The sequence below is a fragment of the Rhinolophus hipposideros genome (assembly GCF_964194185.1).
Source record: "Rhinolophus hipposideros genome assembly, chromosome: 20".
NCBI classification, from domain to species: domain Eukaryota; kingdom Metazoa; phylum Chordata; class Mammalia; order Chiroptera; family Rhinolophidae; genus Rhinolophus; species Rhinolophus hipposideros.
Genome location: NC_138066.1, coordinates 50468773 through 50485319, shown reverse-complemented (window position 1 = coordinate 50485319; position 16547 = coordinate 50468773). Strand labels below are relative to the sequence as shown.

At 47.0% G+C, this 16547-nt stretch overlaps 1 protein-coding gene across 3 annotated transcripts in view; it reads right to left on the bottom strand.

The window, feature by feature from the left end:
* Positions 1–16547, bottom strand: part of TNRC6C (trinucleotide repeat containing adaptor 6C) — a 117886-nt gene that overhangs the window by 37851 nt on the left and 63488 nt on the right. For all 3 annotated transcript variants that reach the window (XM_081029937.1, XM_081029935.1, XM_081029936.1), the window contains one exon: positions 7017–9614. In XM_081029937.1, coding sequence (XP_080886063.1) covers positions 7017–9614 — 2598 coding nt within the window. The remainder of the gene's footprint in view (positions 1–7016; positions 9615–16547) is intronic.

The window sequence follows — 16547 nt, the reverse complement described above, 5'->3', positions numbered from 1 at the left end:
CTCATAGCATCTTGCTGATTCATTCCACTCGCAGGTGACTCTTGTTTTGGTATCAATTTTACAGCAAAGGACGACAGGAGCAGGTGAGTGTATAGGACAGGGAGTCCTGCAGGAAGGGCTGTTCTCCAGCTCCTGTTCTTGAGGAGATGTAGGGGAACAAGATACACATTTTACCTATCTAGGGAGAGAATGCCTAAATCCAATTTCTTCCAAGTTTTAGCTTAGTGAATGGGTGCTGCCTCTTCCATGATTAATTCACACGATCTCTGCCACTGGATGTAATATTTGTGCCAGAAAAATAAGTGATAAGGCAAATAAAATATCACCAGATTAAGTATTCTAACGAAAAGTAAAGTTTCCCCTTGGCTGAAGCCTTCTTCAGGGTACGAGACAACTACCTTGATCACCAGCGGCACAGCCAGAATGCCCGGGATGGCTAAGGAGCCATTCCTGAGGAACAGAGGGGAATAGGCAGTGAGGTGGGTAAGAAAATACTCTGGAATAACATCAACCTTAGCAGTACACTTCCGCCTTCTGACTGCCGTATGGTGCTAACACTGCGGTTCCAACCACTCTTGGAAGACGTAGCCTCACACGAGATTTCAGGCCCCCTCCACTGTGTCCCTCACTGGTTTCGCTCAGATCTGGTCTTCATATCTGATTCCAAATTAATTGTGCCGTCATCTCTCTACCATTCCAGCCCCCAAACCCTTTTTGAATTATCTAAATATTTTGGTGAACCTGACAGAGTTCAAGGATGAAAGAATCCGTATCTGGAGAGTCTCCCTCAATCTCACTGTGAGGACTTGTTATTCACCAAGTTTTATTAATTCATAGTCAATGTTCTCCTGTGCCTGCAGATTGATTTCCAAGTGTCCTAGAATATTTATTTCTAAGTGCACCAGATCAGGCTGCTCAGTATTTTTAGGAGCTGCCCTCATCCCTCTGAAACGTAAGTGAGTGCTAGGCTTGCACTTCCTCACTTTTGGCCACACCTCCACTAGTTGTCAAATAACAGACTGGTCTCCAGAGACCTGATAGCCCCTGGCTGCAGCAGGGCTCCAGGGAGCAGGGCCTGCCCGCTGGCTCACGTGCACACGAAGTCCCGCAAGTCGCCCGGGCAGTGCGAGGACGAGGGAGGGACCCGAGCCAGCAACTCCCCATGCCAGCAGCCTAAGCATGGCCTCCCGAGTCCTTCTCGGGCAACTTACCCGCTCCAATCCAAAGACAGGCACAGGGACATTTCTCTGTATTATTACTGTGTTCTGTCTCCAGAATGGGTTTGCACAAGATCCAAATGATCAGTTCCTGAAGCTACACCGCATTACCTAAATTAGTATCAGTATTCCTCAGGCTCATCAGGAAACGAATTAGTATCAATTTAACAAGAATGGGACAAAAAGGATTGTCCAGTAGTATCTACGTCTATAAAACTGGACACATAAAAAACATGTAATTGAGAAACATCCTTTGTAAGACAGATCAATACCCTTAAGTGGTAATGCTCACCGATTTTAAAACAAGTTTAAAACCCAAACTCTGAGATAAGTGAAAATTTTGTAAAATCACAGCATAGGTCAACAGCAAAATGGCAGAATATCTAGAAAAGACCACCTTTATACAAAGCAGAAACTTCATCAGTCATCACGTGTAGGGCTTTGGTGTGGAATCTCAGTTGATTTATAGAAACCCGTCTGGGCAAGTGTTCAAGCCGCTAGCTAACCCACAGCCTAGCAGACGCTGTCACTGTGGCTGCCATCATTGACCGGGGCTGCCTGTGGGTCACGATCCCCTACAAGGAGGGCCATGGGCTGACATTCATGCTAATGAGTGGAGAGGACCAAAAGGAACCAGCTCATTGTCGCTGCTGTGAAGGACCCTGGTGTGAAAGCATGACTGTTCCTCCTCCCAGCTCGGAGAACAGCCTGGTCTAACGGGCTGCCCAAGCGACGGGTTCAGATCACCTGCAATTCCCGAGTGATGAACTCGGCTATCCTTGCAAGAGAACGCTTGGTCCATGACTGAGACTTGAATCATCACAGGTAACGTAGGGCAGGAATAATAGCTCAGTGCAGCTACTTTGAGTCATGGTAGAAAAAGAGACTAACATTATAAATGGAAACATTACTAAGTAACCCCATTGTATGCTGTGCAATACACTACACTTGAGGTAGTTTCTGTATATGGACATTCTACATGGAAAACATGTGTCCAACTTTTTGTTTGTCTCTGTTAAGTGTCCAACTGTTGGACACTTCTACACTATTGCTACAACTACAAAGATCACGCATGCCCCAAGACCCAAGGCCAAAGACCCAAGCGCTGGAGGGGAGAAAAATACGGTAACAGTTACCACGGTAAGAAGGAGCAGTTTCCTTCTTTTACATTTGGTGATAACATGTGCAATTTTTAAAAACAATTATCTATAGATATTTTTCACATAAAAGAGCATGATTTTGTCCTTCTTATTAAACAGGAAAGCTTTTGTGCAGGGGAAGGCACACCTTCCCTGGCTACTGAAAACTATTAGGAGTAGATTCAAAGGGTAACTATTGAAGAGGAAAACAATCCCAGTGCAGTGTGGTTTCAATCTCTGTGGGGTGTTCCAGATGTCCTAGTCTAGAAACGGCAGCAGGCAAGGTACGTATTACACATCTGAGACCGCCCCACCTCCTCACCACACGTGTACCCTCTGTGGCCTACTTTACGTCTGTGAAATAAGGATGACACGAGAGGGTGCATGAGAATAAGCCACACGGAGTCACCGAGCACTGTTGGGCGGCTCATCGCCAGGACCCCAGGGCCAGGCACAAGGACACACTGCAGCTGGAGCTTTTCCGGAAGACGGTGAGCAGAAGGCGGGGACTCAAACTGTGACCCATGAAGAAGAGCTACGGGAAGGAGAATTTCCAGAAGAAAGTCTTGGCTGGGTAGGGCATAATGGCTCTTTCTAACCTTTCCCAGAGTACTTTCTGTAAACCTTTCCTGTAACGCTAATCAAACCACTGAATTGTCTATTAGTGGCGTCCCCACTAGAAGTTTATGTCCCTTCACTGTTGGCATCAATGAACTTTCTTCCTTCTTGCTTCCTCTTCATTCCATCCAGTATTTTATAAGACTTAACTGCCTAGAAGTGTTAGCCATGTATCAGCAAACCCAGGAATCACAAATTCCAATACCCCAGGGAGCCGGCCAGTTACTGTAACAGGCTCATGTAAGACCACAAGCTGGATGGTCAGGGGCGACAGCTCAAAGCCACGGTCCGAGCTGGGGTCCAAGAAGGGGTGGTGAGGAGTGTGGCAAATGAGAAAGCACCGGCCCTACCTAAAGGCAACCAGTGCGGGTCACTGCTGCCATGGGAATCCAACGTGTTGACATTCCAGGTTTCCAAAAGAAGCCAGGAATTGGAAACTTACATACATTTTCATTTAAAAATACGGATTCACATGAAAACTGTGGCCCTGAAAGGCGCATTTGTGGGACCAGGAGCAGCCCATGGACCACCAGGTTTTTGGCCATTTGGCCAGTGAAGTGTATACACAGGCTAAAAAAGTCTTGAGCCCCAACAAGGATTCTGGATAGTGGCTCAGAGGTAAAAGTGAATTGCCGAGGAGACTGGAGGGGTCCCGCCCAGCAGGTGCACCAGTGGGGTCTGGGGGGCAGTGGTATTGGAATCGAAGGCAGAAAGTACGGTTCTCTTGTCATCCCAACTGCTGAATGCTTATAGTGCAAACCGACCAGCTGGCCCCACGCAGAGGATGGCAAGCCCTCCACTCGACCACAGCACTCCTGACCTCCCCGCGCCCCCCAGCTCCAGAGTGCTGCCTGGCACACAGTGGGTCCCCATAAACACGTGCAGAGAAATGAAAGTGTATCCACTGTGAAGCTGTGATGGCTCCGGGGCAGCCCTCAGTTCCATTCCCTGACTCTGCTCCTACCCTCTCCCCCCTCCAGGCTGGTGTCCTCCACACCCAGAGAAGAAGGGCACACCTGAGGTGCCTTCTCTGGCCGCAGGCAGCCCTGCCTCAAGATGGAAGCAGGCATCTCCTCCCATTGCACTCATTCTCCCTTTCTACTTGCTCCTTTCTATCAGCTCTTAAACATGCTCAAAACTCTACCATCTTGAACAAAATCTCTGCTCTTGACCCTGCCTTTTGCTCACTGCCACTCGCCCAAAGCTGTACCTTCAGCTCTACCTCTGCTGTCCTCTCCAAGGACATGTGCCTGCTGCTGTGCTCCCGGGCAGTCAGTGAACGACACAGGTATCTGCCCACCTGCTCAAGCTCTGAAGCCTCTTTGCTCACACATCCAGTTTCCACGTCTCGCTGCTGTCTCCGTCCCCAACCCCCACCGCTATTCCAATCCGGGCCCCCACCATCACCACCGAGACGTCGGCCCAGCTCAGACCCTCCAGCTTTGCTTCCCAGGGACCCATCTTTCCTTGCATAGCTGCAACGAGTCTACAAAGAAGCCTCATCCTTCAGTCTCTGCTGAGGTCTTCTCTCTGGCTTCCCAGACCTCAGGATACAACTCATCCCTTCGTACAGCCTAACATGCCCCGCCTGCACTCCAGCTCTTTCTTCAGGGCCTTCACGTCACCCTCACCACTCACCCCAAGCGACAACCACTCTGGACTCCTTTTTGTTCTCCCAAAATGCCACCTGTTCTCGTCTCTAGGCCTTACATGCTAGTCCCTCTGTGTGAAACGCTTCGTGCTTTTCCTCAATGTCGGCTCACCCTCAAGCCCCCATGATCAAATCCTTGGTGACGTGTGTCCTGTACACCGTTCTTTCCCTTCACGACTGTTTGGCACCAGAACTGTCTTTCTGACCGAGCAGCGGTTCCAAGAGGCCAGAGGTCCTATCTCCTACCCTGTTACATCCTGAGCGTCTGTGTGCTACGCCCGGTACCAAACTGGGGGTCCACAAGACATTTGGAATGAGTGTACACGAAATAAAAGGACAAAGGTTCGAGAAGCATTACTGTAGATGGGCCTGAGGAAGGGAGACACCTTACGAACTATGGGGCTTGCTGGACGACCATAAACCATGGGACTGGGCGGGCTCGAGGCGGGAGCCAGGCCAGAGCAGAGGACGGCAGAGAGCGGCCTCGGCTGGGCTTCCGACGGCGGTCTGGGGGGCGCTGGGGGTGCAGCACGGGTTCTCTGCTTGGATCTGTTCCAAAGATGTCTGATGATCAGAACAATTTTTTTTAACCCAAAAACGCAAATTATAGTCAACAGGCACTCAGCATCCCTTTTTCTGCCTTCCATGAAACTTCCTGTATCACAGGAGTCCAAAGTGAGAAAACAAAAGCACACTTTCCAGACTTCCTTGTTGGGTTCTGGACCCACAGTTAGTCCCACAGATCAGATGACTGGGTGAGTGACGATGGAGAAAGGACTCCTCGCCTGGTCTTTAGGGCATGTTTATAACATTTAGGGATGGCGTGAAACTGGCAGGAATAACTAACATGCCGATCACAGAATCCACGTTCAAAAAGATCTCAACGGGCTGGCAGCCTGGAATCCAAAAGTTTCCCAGGAACAAAGTTCTACACTTGGGACCAAGCAACCAACTACCCAGGAGCGTCCTGAGCAAGACGGGGCTTCAAAGCGGCCTTAATAAAAAGAGCGACTTCAGGTTTTCAGCTCAATTTAAGAAAAGGGGTGTGATGTGGCTCAAAAAGGCTAAATGAAACTGGGAACGCGTTCATCACTAGGAGTATGATTTCAGGAGTGAGGGAGGTTTTACTCTCGAGTAACTCTGCACTGATGAAACCAAACTTATAGTCATGACATCAGTCCTGGGCACAAGGACCCTCCCGAGCCTTCGCTTCTCCAGAGGACGACAAAAAGGATTTAAAGCCGTGACCATGAACACCAGCTGGAGGAGCTAGGAACGGTGCCTGGAGAAGGCATGGGGGGCAGGAGAAGCAGATGCAGCTGTCTGAAGCTCTGCAGTATGAGAAGAGAAATTCAGCCTTGCTTTGCACTGTCCCCAAACTATCCGAGCAATTCTAGCACCTGGAGAGAGGCTGACTGAGGCTCCATCTAAGGACATGGTAGCCACAGTGACTGGGAAAGAAGTGCGGTGGGGGCCTCCCAGACCTGTACGTGGGCCTTCCGGTTGCTTGGCGAGTGTGTGGGAGAGGGAAGGCCCTGAATATAACGCCCTGAGTTGGACTGTACTCTCCCACTGGTCCCTCTTACACCTGGGAGCTCTGCGATTTGGTGAGGCCAGGGCTCACTCACTGAGGCAGGTCCCACGGCTGGAGCGGAGTGATCCTTTCTACATGGACCGACATTCTAGCGAGAATTGTGGGGCCTGTTAATTCCGCAGTCACAAAGCCCAGCTGAATTTCTCTGTGTATACAGGTCTCCCTGCCGCGTGGTTACTGCCTCTGTCCGAATTCCCGCTCCCCGTGGGCAGGCTCTTCTCTGGATCATCTTAGCATCTTCTTTCCCATCTTTTCTCCCTGCGTCTAGAAGAGCGCCTTGCCCAAAGCAGGAACTCAAAACACAAGTTTTAGTCTAATTTTCAGATGTTTCTTTCAACTGAAATAAAAACATGACTTGTGTAACGCCATTCACGGTTTACAAGAATGGTTTTATTTCAGTGTGAACCACGCATGAGTAACACCCGTGGAGCTTTAAGAGCCACCAGCGGAGGGGCTTCCCTCCAGACAGGAAGGTCAGTATGTAACCCCTGCCCCATGCTCCCAGGTAACTCCCACAAGAGCCGGGGCTGAGCACCACTGGTTTGTCTCATAAAGAAATGAACTCTCTAAGTGAACATAGACTAACATAATGGTCCCGTCTTTCCTGAAGAGGATGCATTTATTTCTTCTTCCTTCTCCTTTCCATTGAAAGTGCTTAAGATATTTTTTTCTTGGATAGAGTGCTTCCAGGGAATCCTGCAAGGTGAAGGGCACTTAATGCCAGCTGCTATAAAAACACGAGTCTGATGAGAATAAATGCTTTTTTACTTTTAAATAATAGAAAGCACATCCCGTACCTGGACCGAGCAGCGGTGACCGGTTCAGCTGGGCGCTGGCCTGGAGCGGTGGTGGCGGCGTCTCGACCACGCTCGTGTTGTTACTCGTGGTGGTGGCGGCAGCGGTGGTGACCGCTGTGCTGCCCTGGATGCCCGGGTTGTTCCTGTCCCACATGTTTACAGTTTTGTTGTTGTAGTTGCTTGGGTCACCCCAAGCTGAGGTACCATCATCAATTTCCATTTTGCGGCGAATGGATGGCGGAGAAGGTTCTTCCCAGCCTGTGGCCTCGCTGCTGTCCTTCTGTTTGATGGGGACCGGCCCCCCGATCCACCCTGCTCCTGTCTGTTTAACGGAAGCGGCTCCTCCCCAGTTACTCACGCTACTGTCCTGGGGTTTGCTCGCCCAGTTCTGTTGGGGGCCAGGTTTTAAAGACTCTCCCCAGTTTGTCCCTGGATTCACCTTTGCATTTGTGCCGCTGCCCCAGCCACTGGTCCCAGACCTTGTAGCGTCATTCCAGCCAGACCCTGATCGATTGCTGTCAGCATCCCATCCAGAGGCATTTTTTTTCCCATCTCCCAAGTGTCCAAGGACAGAAGACGAGTCTGCCCAATCCCCCCCTCCGGCACTCCAGGCGGGATTTGATTTCTGTCCATCTCCCCAGTTTTGAGATTTGGGCTTTTGAGGCTCACCCCAGGTGGGTGACTTGTCCTCCTGACTTACGGTCCCACTCCAAGCGTGGCCACTCTTGGCAGCAGCAGCATTAGTAACAGCAGTAGAGCTTATCGAGTCCCCCCAAACCCCTGGGCCGTTTGGCGCTTTGTTGCTGCTGTCTCCCCAACCTGTGTTTGCTGGCGCAGCAGCAGGCGGGGAGCTGACCCACCCAGATACTGAAGAGGTATTTGTACTGTTCATGATGGACCCATCGTTCTTCCCCCCTGAGTTTGAAGGCTGAGTAGCTGCACAACCCCAGGCCTCTGTCCCATTGTCATTTTTCCTCTCCGACCTCGGGGATTCTTCAAATTCCCAGGCAGTGTTTTGCTTTACTGGAGTCTGTCCCCATCCAGTATTAGACAGAACTCTTGGGTCCAGATCGTTCCTTGGCAGCTGGATGTGCCCTTGGTCTGCAATCCCCTTGTCTCGCCTCCGGCCTTCCGCCCCCTCCCTCCCCGTGTTTCCTTCATTGTAACTGCCAGAACCGTCGCTGCTGCCTTCACTGGCGGTGGTTGCAGAAGACGCAGCTTTGGCCCAAGAGTTCACGTGTTCACTGCCAGGCTGCATGGCAGGGTTCTGGCTGCTGACACTAGGACTGTCCCACCCTGTTGACCCTTTCCCACTGATGTCACTACTGGAATGCTGGTTTGGGGGCTTGCCCCATTCCCCGTTCACACCGTTAGAGGTGCTTCGGCTGGGGTGGCCCCACGCTCCCGAATGGATATTACCCATGCCACTGCTGCCACTGCCCCGTCCCCAAGCGAGGATTCCAGGACCAGCGGGAGGTCCCGAATCCCAGGCGTTCGTCCCATTTCCTTCCTTTTGCACAGCACTGCTGGATCCATTTTGTTTAGCACTTAATGCTGAGCTCACAGTGTCTCCATTCCCCTGATTGAACCCCGAATTGCTATTTCCTGCGGCAGGGTTACCTGGGGACAGTCCCCACACAGAACTGCTGAGTCCCTCACCACCACCCCCACTGACTTGAGAAACTGATGATCCGTTAGCACCAGCAAGGCCTTGCAGGGGGGGCGGGATGATGGCCCCCATGCCGACAGCCATGCCCCAGTTTGGCAGTCCGTTTGTCTGCATTGCATTGATAGGGTTTGGTGAAGAGTTCATGGGGTTAGTGTTATTTGGTCCATCAGTGTTAAGGTTCTGAGGTTGTACGCTGAAAGACACATTCTGAGAAGTGGACGTTTGTGGTTCTGTGCTCTCTTGCGGCAGCAAGTTTCCCCAAGCACCTAAAGTGCCTGCTGGGTTCCCATTCTGGGTGCCCATGTTTTGACCTATGGCACTGACTGGACTGCAAATACTGGAAGGGTTGCCTGTCGCCACAGTTCCTTCATGTCCCAGTACAGGCCAGGCAGCTGGGTTGGCATTAGGATTAAGGTTAAGATTAATGCCAGCGTTAGAGTTGGAAGCACCCCAGCAGTTCTGACTTCTCCCATCTCCAATCATGTTGTCCATTTTCCCATCCCCACCGCTGAGAGAGCAGTGAGCAAGGCCGGAGTTGGAGCCTGTGGCTACGCCCCACACTCTGGCTGTGTTTCCGTTGCCGTTTGCTCCCCCTGCTCCAAGGGCACTGTGATTAGAAGGGCTTTGGACGAGTGCGCCGTTGGTGCCATTATTGCCATTTGTCTTCTTGGTATGTCCAGTGAAGCTGCCCTGGGCACTCCCTGTAGCCATGCTACTGTTCTCTGAGCCACAGTTGGAGGCAGAGTCAGTGTCTGTAGTACATTCTGAGGCAGATTCGGGCTCTGCTCCTGTGATGGAAGGCCACGCCTCCTTATCAGTCCTATCTATTATCACTTTATCCCAGCTGCAGTTGGCTTCACTTCTGTAAGTGGGCGGCTGTCCCCAGTGGGAACTTTCATAATGATCTGCCAATCCACTGTGACTGAGATCTGAAAAAGATGAAACATTCCAAATTAGATTTTCCTCCCATCTGTCAATGAATCAACCGTTAGCTAGTCTTTGGGGGAAGCTCATTATTTCAAGGTTTCAATTCTGAATGACAAATGCTAAAAATGACTTGAAGAAAAGTTATTTGTCTTCTTCACAGCTCCCATTTAAAACAGAGTTAATGTTTCTCAAATCACATTAACTGTTACCACCACACCAAACTATCACTCCTCTTAAGATTCACAATGCTCATTAGCACGAGAGGCTAGGAAAGTATCTGTAGTCAAGAAGCTGCGTAACTGTAACCGTGATGTATAGCACTGGAAATTTATGCAACTGTACAACACCTATAAATACCCTAAATCTTTGGGAAACACTGGCAACAACAAGAAGTTCACATGGATTCCTCAATACAGTTTGTAGTTCTCTTCAAGAGGTACAGTATGGTGTAGAGACTACCCAGCTCTTTTAGTAGACAAGGATGGTAAATGCCTCGCAGAATCATGTAACAGGACCAATGTTTTGGCGGTGGGGGACAGATGGGCAGGGAGAGAGGGAAAGAAGGAGTGGGGGGGAGAGAGAGAGGAGGAGGGAGAGAGAGGCGGTATTAGAAAATGCTATCGTATGTTATCAAGGGTAGTAAGGGTTAGAAAGCTTTAATTACATTTATACTACTTCATCTGTTGTTACCAGCAATTATGGTTTATCACTGTTTCCTGTGCATCAACAAAGAATATTCTCAGCCCCACATCTGGTACCTTCTTTGATCTCTAAGGATTCCTTCTACAATTGCTTTCTATTTCCTTAAATTACAGTCTCTTCTTTGGAGATTCTCAGAATAATTTTATGTATCTTCCTAAAGTATTTCTATCATTCAAACCCTTTTAAAGAATTCATCATTCGGTACCTGCATTTTATCTCCTACAATTTCCTAATTATTTGGGTATTTCTAACACTGCAATCAAACTTATATTCCAATGAATTTTCCAGCAGACTTTATTTGAAGTATGTATCCTCAAAAATGAAAAATATAAATCAAGTTACCTGTACATACAACAAACTCACGCAATTTGGAAATCCTTGACAGTTTCTTTACATAGTACGATATACAGATAACTGCAACAAAATTTTCTTCTCTTTTAGAACCTTTTCATTATGTTCTCTTCAAATTTCTTTTAACAAGAAAAAGCTTACTCATGGAGAGTAAAACTGAGTTTCCCAAAGGAAATCTCTTTTAAAGTTTGATGGAGTTAAAAAAAAAAAAGAGGAAGAAGTATGTAAAGAATTATCACTATCACTGGAAAGAACACACTAAAGCTAACTTCAACCTTAAAAACAAACAAACAAACAAACAATTTTTGTTGCCTGATTTAAAAGGAATGTAATGAGTTTAGAATTATGCCCTAGGCAATTCTAAAGTAGGTAGATATTCCAGATGAACTCTGCAAAGGGGAACAAAGATAGGCAACAGAAAACTTTAAGTATCAAAAGTACTATAAAACAACTATGTTTTTTATCACCAAATATTAGGGGTTGGCTATGCAACTCTGGTTTATGACAATTTTCCCTGTTGGTTTTGTACACACTATAAAAACCAGCTTATATAATAACTACATTAAAGAAATAAACGAGACGACAATCAAGATGGCTCAGTAGGTAAACGCTGAGATTACCTTCACTCACAACCACATCAAAATTACAACTAATTTACAAAACGACCATTATTGAGAATTGCTTAAAATCAAACTGAACAGAAGCCTTTCAATAAAGGACACGCAGAAGCTACCTCCAGACTGGTAGGAAGGGCAGAGACGTGGAACGGGCTGGTCCCACACCCACGTGTGACCATTAAAGATCGGAAGGGACATTTTGGCTGTGGGGGTCCTTAGAGGAGGGAGAAGTCCCAGCTCCACCTCAGCCCAGGACCCCAGTGCCGTGGAGAGAAGTCCCCATCGTTTCTGGCTGTGAAAACCAGCGGAGATTATGACTGAGTGAGACAGTGTGACTGTACTCCCAGGCACTCCTGTTAAAGGGACCAGACGAACTTACCAGTGGAATCACTTGCTCTGAGCTCCAGCACTGGGGCAGAGGCAGCAGGAACAAATGGTGGGAAACTGAGTTGTCTGGCTTGGGACGGGGGCTGGAGAGGCGGCTTTCTCCTGGACCGGGGAGCTGGTGGAAGCCATTGTTTCTTTGTTGAGCCCTCCTACTTCCCCACCTGAGTCTCCCTGGCAATTTGAGACCCCAATCCGCCCTGCCCCACCCCACCCCACCCCACCCAACGTTCAGGCGGTCGGGCACATCCAGGCTGCTTTCAGTGGCTTTTTCATGCAGACCTCCTGCCTTGGCTCAACCTGCAGACTTTCGTGGAACCCAGACAAGCAGCATCTGGCTTGAGCGTGTCCTGTACCTCTGGCTGAGCAGCCCTAAGCCAGCACTAGTGGCAGCCAGCTTTGGTTCGCGGCTTGGCCTCTCAAGGCACTTCCAAGTAGAGCACGGGCGGAAGATGCTATGGATTTCTTTCTGGCTCCCGCTGGGTGGCCTCGGGTGGGGCACGGGTGTGGCTGAACTTGACCTACAGCAGATCCCCTCCCAGGTGGTCCTGGAGCTGGCACCCCCAGTGGCCAGCTTCAAACCGAGCTGGAGCATCAGCCAGCTGGCTCCAAGTACGACACACCCATGGGGCGATTGGGCAGGGACCAGAGCCCTGCCGAGCAGATCCTGCTCTGTAGGGTCATCCCTTGCACTTTTCCTCTGTACTCAAGGCCAGTCCTCACAACCAGTGTGCCCGAGGGTCGGTCCCTCCCACTGATGTGCAATTATCAACCCAGGCTCAACTACAAGAGGAGGGCACACACAACCCACACAAGGGATTGACCTGCAGCACGTGGCTCAGGTGACCAGAAAGACTGTGCTACTGAACCCCACAGCACACCCACTACATAAGGCCACTCTACTAAGACCAGAAGATATAACAGCCCTACCTAATACGTAGAAACAAACACAGGGAGACAGCCAAAATGGGGAGACAAAGAAACATGTCCTAAATAAAAGAACAGAACAAAGCTCCAGAAAAAGAACTAAGCGAAACGGAGATAAGCAACCTATCAGATGCAGAGTTCCAAACACTGGTTATAAGAACGCTCAATGATCTCAGGGAGAACTTCAACACAGAGATAGGAAGCATAAAAATGGAGATGGAAACCATAAAAAAGAACCAGTCAGAAATATAGGCTACAATAACAGAAATGAAGAATATATTACAGGGAATCAACAATCGATTAGATGAAGCAGAGGCTCCAACCAGCCATGTAGAAGATGAGGGAGCAGAAAACACCCAACCAGAAAAGCAAAAAGAAAGAATCCAAAACACTGAGAAGAGTTTAAGGGGCCTCTGGGACAATATTAAGCATACCAACGTTCGCATTGTAGGGGTACCAGAAGGAGAAGAGAGAGAGCAAGGAATTGTAAACCTATTTTAAGAAATAATGACAGAAAACTTCCCTAACCTGGTGAAGGAAATGGACATACAAGCCCAGGAAGAACAGAGTCCCAAACAAGATGAACCCAAAGAGGCCAACACCAAGACACGTCATAATTAAATTGCCAAGGTTAAAGACAAAGAGAGAATCTTAAAAGCAGCAAGAGGAAAGCAGTTAGTTACCTACAAGGGAGCCCCTATAAGACTGGCAGCTGATTTCTCAACAGAAACTTTGCAGGCAAGAAAGGAGTGGCGGGAAATATTCCAAGTGATGAAAAGCAACGACATACAACCAAGATTACTCTACCCAAAAAGGCTCTCATTTAGAATTGAAGGACAGATAAGGAGCTTCCCAGACAAGAAAAAGCTGAAGGTCATCACCACCAAACCAGTATTACAAGGAATCTTAGAGGGACTTCATTAAGATGGGAGGGGGTTAACGATGGGTGAAAGGGGAAGGGATTAAGAAGTACAAATCGGTTGTTGTGCAGTAGTCATGGGGATGTAGGGCATAACATAAGGAATATAGTCAAAAATATTATAATAACTAGGTATGGTGCCAGATAGGTACTAGATCTATCAGGGTGATAGATGGGAGGGGGTTGGGGACAGGGTGAAAAGGTGAAGGCATTAAGAAATACAAATTGGTAATTAATACAGCACGGGGAATATAATCAACAGTGTTGTAAAGATCATGTAAGGCGCCAGACGGGCACTGGACTTATCCGGGGGACCACGTCATAGACGGTGTAGAGGCCCGACCAATGCGCTATACACCTGAAGCTGAAGTAGAATAATACTGAATGTCAACTGTAACTAACTATGTAGGTGTATATAGTCACAGGATGTGGAGCACAGCATAGGGAGATACTTGATGGTATTGTAACAGCTATATACGATGTCAGAGGGGTAGCAGCTTGGGGGGTGGGTTATCACTTTATGAGCGGTTTAAATGTCTAAGTATTACGTTGCTTTGTACACCTAAAACTAAAAAACAAACCAATAAAAAACAGAAAAAGAAAAAAGAAATGAGCCACTCATCATTTAACACAGAAAATAAGACCAACTTAAAAACCAGACTATTCCGTCCCCAGCAATCTACCAGTTCACTCTCCCACCTGTCTTGCTCTCTGCAGGGCCAGGTTTACCATGAGGCACCCCACTCCCAGGAGGCAGGAGTTAGCCATCCAGCTTACCCACGCGTTCCTTCCTTCCCAGGCTAGAGCACCTCTTAACACGTAATAGTATCTTTTCCATTCCACAAAGGTCAGACTGTGGAAGTCTCTGCTCTTGGTAACGGTCTCCTTCACGGATTTGTGTAAAATGTTTTTTGACTATTGCTCAGCCCCCAATTCGATGGACTCATATTCAGTTATATGTCCGGTTTGAAAAATGTTCTCTATCCTTGATGGGTAAGGACAGCATTGCAAAGTAGTGGAGAAAGGAAGGACTAGCTAATAACTGCTGTGGGACAACTGGCTAGCCACATGCAAAAATAAAAGTAGATCCTACCTCATATCATACATAAAAATAAATTCTGTGTGGATTAAAGACCTAATTATGAAAAGCAAAAAGCTTCTTTAAGCTTAGTAAGGAAACATGGGAGACTATCTCTACGACCTTGGACACTTATCTTGTTACAGAAGACATAAAAAGAGTTGATAGATTTGACTATGATATTAAAAACATGCGTATGACAACAAGAAAGCTAAATAACAAGCCACACACAGAAAGGAGGTAGAACAGACAAAGGATGATGACCAGAATAAACAACTACAAATCTGTAAGAAAAAGACCAACAACCCAACAAAAATGGGAAGAGGACAGAAACAGGCAATGTAGAGAAGAGGAAACCCAAACAGCTACTAACACATGCAACAATAATCAACTTCATCATACTCAAGAAATGCACGTTAAAACAACGAGACACCCTTTTCCTACTTTGGATGGTCATTTTCACATTAAGCTTGAGGAACTGAGGTTCCTTTTGGGGGAGACAAAATGGGGTTGGGGGCGAGATCCATAACATTTCTAAAATAGAGATCTGAAGGAAACACAGCAAAATATTATGTCAAACCTGTATTGTGAATGTAATTTTACCATTTTCTGTGTACTTTCTTCTATTTTAAAAATATTAAAAAAAAACCCCAACAACATTAAAAATGCTTAAATAGGATATCAAATGGAATCCCAAAAGGTACCCAAGGTAAGCAGCCAGTGTTCTTAGGTAGTAGGACTATATAATTAAAAGATCAAATTTTTACTGTGAGAAAAATGTGGTAACTTTACAAGAGCAGAGAGAGTCAGTGTCATTAAAGAAACAATCTGATCACTGAATTAAGAGTCTGATTTCTGAGGATGAGTTCCTTTAGGGCGCGGATGGTATCTTGTTAGTTTTATATCCATAATGCTTGCCACGTATTAGGCGACCAATAAATGTTTCCTGGGCAAACAAAAGAATAAATGCATAGAACCAAATCTGAGTTATAGCTAAGCCACCAGTTAGCTGAACAGCCCTAAAACGTACGGTCCCTAGGGCTGGGATATACCACACATTCACACAAGAATCACATGCCAAAAATACCAAGCAACAGATCTGGAATAGTCCATCTCAACTACAATAATAAAGCAAAGATTTTTTTTTTATTGTGGTAAAATATACAAAACATAAACCTCCCATTTTAATCCTTTTTCAGTATATAATTCAGTGACTTTTACTGTGCCACCGTCACCACTATCCATCATCCCAAATTGAAACTCTATACCCATTAAACGGTAACTCTCCATTCTCCCCCCAGACTCTGGTAACCACTATTCTATTTTCTTTCTCTATGACTTTGACTATTCCAGGTACCACCTATAAATGGAATCATACGACTTGTCCTTTTGTGACTGGCTGATTTCACTCAGTATAATGTCCTCGAGGTTCATCCACATTGCAGCATGTGTCAGAATTTCCCTCCTTTTCAAGACTGAAATCACATTTTGTTTATTCATTCATCCATCCATGACAATCTGGGTTGTTTCCACCTTCTGACTATTGTGAATAATGCTGCTATAGACATAAGTGTATAAATATCTGTTCCAGTTCCTGCTTTCAATTCTTTTGGGTCTATACCCAGAAGTGGAATTGCTGGATCATATGGTAATTCCATGTTTAAGTTTTTGTGAAACTGCCATACTGTTTTCGGCAGCGCTGCACCATTTTAAAGATTCTTACAATACACAAGGGCTCCGATTTCTCCATATCCTCGCCAACAACTGTTATTAGGTTGGTGCAAAAGTAATTGCGGTTTAAAAGTTTAAAAAAAAAATTGCAAAAACCACAATTACTTTTGCACCAACCTAATATTTTCTGTTTTTTGAATAATAGCCATACTAATGGGTGTGACATGCCATCTCATTGTGGTTTTGACTTATATCTCCTTAATGATTAGTGATGTTGAACATCTTT